The following is a 6,000-nucleotide window of genomic DNA, read 5'->3' on the forward strand; positions in this document are numbered from 1 at the left end:
TGAAATCAGTCCTTTTGTATGCATAAGTGTAGGTAATTATACTTTAAAGAGAACTTGCTTTGTACATTTTAATTTTTATAAAGAAACGAGCAGTTATCTCCCTGACACCTTATTAAATGTATAATTAACCTTATGATCCCTAGCTCACTTGTGAATGCTTGGCAGTATAATTGGAGAGGAATCGTGTTTCTTTTTTTCCTCTTTCTGTGCAGTCCTAAACCTTGTTCTGTGGTTGTGGAAGCATTAGTTTAATTTTCTCTGTTCTTTTTAAACAAACTTCATACCTGCAATGCCAAGGCCACACTCACCAGCCCTTGGCATAGCTTGCACTTGTTTTCCTTTGCGCGCCCTAAAAAAAATAGTCGACTCTTGGGCCCTCCTGGTGGTAATGATACACTCGTGTGTTATTGTGAACTTTCTTAATTGGAAATGCTCACCTTGATCTGCGTGTTTACCAGAAACCCTCATTGACTGAATAATGTTTTAATTTTTAGCGATGTGGTGCCATTGCCGAGCAAACCTCCATTTTGTTGGTGTTCTGTCTGAGGACTTCACAGCAGCCAAACAAGGTACTTCGCTTTGCTTGCTAGCAGGTTCTAGAAGGCTTCGGCAGTAGGGTTTAGCAAGAGCTTCTCACCTAAGAACACCGGAGACTGAAGTCCGGGCCCGCCCGTGCCGGCTGCTTTGTCGGGCTGGCGCGGTTCTCTGGCTGAGAGCCTCCAGCGGGGCGGTGGGACTGGAGGGTGAATTCTGTCGCTGAAGTCACCGCAGCGCACTAAGCAGCGCAGAGGCACCACCAAGGGAGGCTAGCCCTGCCCTGGCTCCGGCCTGCTGCCTGCTCCTGAGCCAGAGCAGAGGAGCGCCAGGTGGACGAGCTCTGGCTCTAAACTTGGAGTGTTCTCCCGAATTAATGTCCTCATTCATACACTTGCCTTAAGTGTTAAAGGAGGGGGAGTGAGAGCATATGAATATGTGTATAAAACACAACCAAGTCCTATTCTTTAAAATGTTTTAGTTATTATTTGTAAGAGAAAGAGAAAGAATGGGTGTGCCAGGGCCTCTAGCCTTAACTGCTAAACCATCTCTCCAGCCCCCAAGTCCTGCTTTTTTATTTATTTGAGAAAGAGAGAGGGAGAGAACGGGCACGCCAGGGCCTCCAGCCACCACAAACAAGCTCTAGATGCTTGTGCTCCCTTGTGCATCTATCTAACATGGGTCCTGGGGAATTGAACCTGGGTCCTTTGACTTTGCAGGCAAATGCCTTAAATGCTAAGCCATCCCTCCAGCCCCAGTCCCTATTTTTGAGGTTTAATGAAAAGAATAAAAGCTTAGTCCAAATTTTTGTTCAGCTCTGGTTTTTATTTATTTGTTTGGGGGGGGGGGGGCAGACAGAGTAGTCACTCCACGGCCTCTAGCCACTACAAACGAACTGAGGACACATACACCACCTTGTGCATCTGGCTTACGTGGGTCCTGGGTCCTTTGGCTTTGCAGGCCAACGCCTCTCTCCAGCCCTAGCTCTGACTTTATCTGGTGAGTACCAGGAACTCAATGAAACTTCGGACAGCGCCAGTTGTGATGCTTGTTCTAGACAAAACCACAGGAGGTCTCATCTTCACACTGTTCCCTACCTGAATACTTAACTTTTTCCTAACCTATGTAACTGTGCTTTGTAATGAGTCAATACATGTGCGCACGACAAACAACTTTTAGAAATTAGTTTGTCTTTCCCTTTCAAATATATTCCTGTCGAGTGCTTTATAAACTGTGATCATTAATCCCAGCACTTGGCACAGGTAAGGATTTGGGCTGTGTAATCCCAGTGCTGGGAAGGGAGAAACAGAATTGTTGGGATTCAGTGGCCAGCCTAGCCTAGTTGCTGAGCTCCTCTCCCGTGAGAGACCCTGTCTCAAAGAGGTAGAGCAGTTTCCTTTAGGAACGACATCCACTGCCGTCTGCCGGCCTGCATACATGTGCACACAAAGGAGTGCACGTACTAAGAAGAATCTGGGCTGGAAGTCTAACATGTGCTTAGTGTACATCTTGGGTTCAGTCCCCAGTCCTTTGGGAAAGATGGAAAGAATTTTAAAAGTACTTGTCAGTCTACATATGCCAGATTCCTCCTGCTTTGCTTAGAGAGTGGGATAAGAAGTGTACACTAACTACCTGCTTAGAGCATTTCTCCCAGAAGACTTTCAACATGCACGTTCAGGAAGGTGTAGTTTGACTAAATAAATATGCTAAAAAAAAAAAAAAAAAAGAAAGAAAGAAAAGTAGCCAGGATTTTTAAAGTGTCAGCTACAATGCCCTTTTAGTTGACAGTAGAATAGTTCGTTAAACCAGTTTTTGCTTCTGGTGACATGAGAACAGACATAAATAATTAAAAATGAATCGCCGCTTTATTTGGTATTGTTGGGGGGGGGTTGTTCCTAGAATATTCCTTGGGTATTCATCAGGGTAGCTTCTCAATTCTCTATAAGGAAATAAGACCATAACTGCATGTACAATGATCCTCCAAGCAATTAAGTGAAAAATCCATTGACATCTTGGGAATACTGTCTTTATGTGACAAACAGAAAAATTTTTTTTTTTTTTTTGAGAAAATTTTTTAGAACGTTTGAATTCTTCACATTTTGTTAAAATGATGTGTTTTAGGGCTGGAGAGATGGCTTAGCAGTTAAGGCACTTGCCTGTAAAGCCTAAGGACCCAGGTTTGATTCCCCAGTACCCATGTAAGCCAGATGCACAAAGTGGTGTATGTGTCTGGAGTTCATTTGCAGTGGGCACCTATCCTAGCTGCCTCTTCTCCCCTGCCTCTCTCTCTCTCTCAAATAAATAAATTAAATATTTTTAGAGTATTATACTAAGACATATTTAGATATTTTAGAAAATCCTCATAGAAATGTAAAAGGAATGTCATTAATTTCTGAAAAGTACTGGTTTGTCTTGGCTGTAATTTATTGAATCCGTATGAAGTGATGAGATACACAGGACATGAAAATTAAATTGAATGGGCGGTTTTGGCATAACTATTGTGATATGGTCTAGGTCATTGTTCCTTTGACTTGATAGCAATGTTACCTGTATTTAATTCTCCAGGCCCCAGTTCTGAAGTCTCTGTTAGAACTGATTCCCGAGTTAAAGGAACAGGAACAAGCATATGGTTGTGCCATGAAGAGCTACGGTAATGAACATGCTGTATCGTTCAAGGGACTTAAATGTGTTTGCCATAGTCAACTGTGTTTTCAACTCTCATTCTAAATCTCAGATAGAAATCAGTCAGCTCTAATGTGTTTTCAGACTATAAGAAAAATGTAAAATTACTCAGAACTTTAACACCGGAAAATAACATCAGGTGCCTTCTGAGCAGTCCAGGTATTCGAGGTAGAATCCCACGCTCCTAGAAAGACGTCACATTCACTTGGGCCCATATCAGATCCCCAGTGAGTCTCCCCAGGGCCCTGCACCCGAAAGGCAACATGAAGTAGGCACCTGCTTGCATCTCTGCCTCCTTTCTTTTCCTTCCCCTGCCTTAACTAGACAGTGTCCAAGAATTACCTCAGATCCAGCTGAAATTACAGTCTTTGAACCATTTGGTCCCCTCATTGCCGGACAGTCACTTATGAAAGAGAGGCAGTCTGAAAATTCCTTCATCAAGACAAATCTTAGTGGTCACTTTTCTAACTGCTACCCACTGATTTGCTTGCAATAAATGTGGAATAAATAGCTACTTTGTTGATTTCTTAAATATTTTATTTATTTATTTACTTGAGAGAGAAAGAGACAGGTAGAGAGAGTGAGCAGTAGAGAGAATGGGCGCATCAGGGCCTCCAGCCACACTACAAACGAACCCTAGACACATGCACCACTTTGTGCATCTGGCTTTACCTGGGTACTGGGGAATCAAACCTGGGTCCTTTGGCTTTGCAGGCAAACGCCTTAACTGCCAGCCCATCTCTCCAGCCCCTGCTCTTCTGATTTTATTTTTGGCAGAGCAAATGACTAGGCAGTCAGAGTGAACTGGTTCTTTGTGTTTCCACTCTCATGAGGGCGTCGCTGCATTATAAACACAGCTGTGATCACAGACCTCCTAAGTAACCAACATAAGACCTTATTAGGTGGAAAAAACACCTCAGCAGAAAAAGAGACAATGGTAGAGTTTTCCAGCAGCTTTCTAGAAGGTAGACTGAGGCCTTGATAGGAGTAGACAAAGGATTTGGGAGAAGAGCAGAAGGTTTTCACAGGGGAAACTGACTTTGGGCAAACTTTGCCAGTTGGCCAACTCCACTAAACATCACTCTCGCTGTCTTTCGAGGGTACCATGGTCTGATCCCTGATCATCTCATAGTTTATTCCCTTATCATTGAGAACGCATAGTCTTTTTAACTACCATGTATAACCTGAAAATCCTGTAAGTGGCTGTCACGTTTGTCGTCTTCCTTCCCCCTTGGGGAGTGGTGCTGAACAAGGAGGGGCAGGGTGGGCAGGTGGGGCTCTGGGCGGCCTCTTGCTGGAGGAATCAGGAGCCCTGAGCAGCAGGTTGTGGCGGCGAGCTGGTTGTCTTGTATGCAGCTAATACGTTTCTTCTCTCACTTGCTCAGTCCTAGACAAAGATGTCACATCTGCTAAAGCACTGTTTGAACATTTGTCATCAAAGAACAGGAAACTGGATGACCTGTTTCTAAAGCGCTATGCAGTTTTGCTCAAGAGTGCCGGAGAGCCTGTGCCTTTCACTGAGCCCCCTGTGAGTGTGTCTTTAATAAGGGGAGAAGATACCTCCTCGGATTTGGGTCTGCCTCGTGAGCACGTCACCCGTGGGGGCTGAGTACTTAATTACACGGGGTTAGAGCTCTGCAAAGAAGGCCTCAGTCCTGAGCAGTAGAGTGGCCTTCTTGTGACTGAAGAACAGAGCCTTCCGGGCCCTGGGTTTCAGTGCAGGGTGCCCAATGACCTGGGGCATTTCCCTGGTTACTTCCACTTGAGGTAGGATTTAATGGCCCAATATTTTAACATTATCAGTTAGTTACGTGTTCGTTTAAAATAAGTTGGGTTTTATTTCTTTATCTAGGAAATGTGGTTGTCTTTTTTGGTGTTTTGAGGAAGAGTCTCGCTCTAGCCCAAGCTATATAGTCTCAGGGTGGCCTTGAACTCAGAGTAATCTTTTACCTCTGCCTCCCAAGCTGGGATTAAAGGTGTGTGCTGCCATACCTGACTAAATATTTTTATTTATAAGCAGAAAGAGGGAGAGAGAATATGGGAGTGGGTGTGCCAGGGCCTCTGGCTGCTGCACACAAACTCCAGATGCTGTCCCCACTTTGTTTTTGTTTTTGTTTTTTGTTTTTTTTGTTTGTTTTTTGGTTTTTTGGTTTTTCGAGGTAGGGTCTCACTCTAGCCCAGGCTGACCTGGAATTCACTATGGAGTCTCAGGGTGGCCTCGAACTCACGGCGATCCTCCTACCTCTGCCTCCTGAGTGCTGGGATCAAAGGCGTGCGCCACCACGCCCGGCCTGGCACCACTTTGTGCGCCTGGTTTTATGTGGGTACTGAGGAATCAAACCCGGGCTGTTAGGCATTGTAGGCAAGTGTTTTAACCACAGAGCCATTTGAAACATCCGATGCCTTCCATACCCAGCTGAGAATGCTGTACCAACATGGCCCTGCACACAGAGTTCCTCGGTGCTAACTGCAGCTCCACACTGGGGCTTTAGAGCTCACCGCTGGACAAAACTGGAGGGAATGTCGCGCGTTGGGGCCGTATCAGTCTTGGTGCTCACTTTGTGCTGCTTTGTGATCTTCAAGTTTAGTACTTCTTCCTGGTAACGTTCCCTTTTTTTCTCCTGAACAGGAAAGCTTTGAATTTTATGCAAAGCAGTTGAAGGAAGCAAAGGAGAGCTCTTCGTGAAATGAGCGAGCGCTGCTGTGTTCTTTGTGCATTTGTGGACCTGTGTCTAAATGTTTCTAAGGTGTATTTGAGAAGAAAAAATAAACACATAAAAATTA

General features: G+C 44.6%; 1 protein-coding gene across 2 annotated transcripts in view; it reads left to right on the forward strand.

Annotated features, from left to right (window-relative positions):
• Positions 1 to 6,000, forward strand: part of Lrpprc (leucine rich pentatricopeptide repeat containing) — a 96,426-nt gene extending 90,426 nt beyond the window's left edge. For both annotated transcript variants that reach the window (XM_045137369.1, XM_004660130.2), the window contains 4 exons: positions 495 to 569; positions 3,100 to 3,184; positions 4,602 to 4,744; positions 5,846 to 6,000. In XM_045137369.1, coding sequence (XP_044993304.1) covers positions 495 to 569; positions 3,100 to 3,184; positions 4,602 to 4,744; positions 5,846 to 5,902 — 360 coding nt within the window. In that variant the 3' untranslated portion in view covers positions 5,903 to 6,000. The remainder of the gene's footprint in view (positions 1 to 494; positions 570 to 3,099; positions 3,185 to 4,601; positions 4,745 to 5,845) is intronic.

The sequence above is a fragment of the Jaculus jaculus genome, chromosome 18 (assembly GCF_020740685.1).
Source record: "Jaculus jaculus isolate mJacJac1 chromosome 18, mJacJac1.mat.Y.cur, whole genome shotgun sequence".
Classification (NCBI taxonomy): Eukaryota; Metazoa; Chordata; class Mammalia; order Rodentia; family Dipodidae; genus Jaculus; species Jaculus jaculus.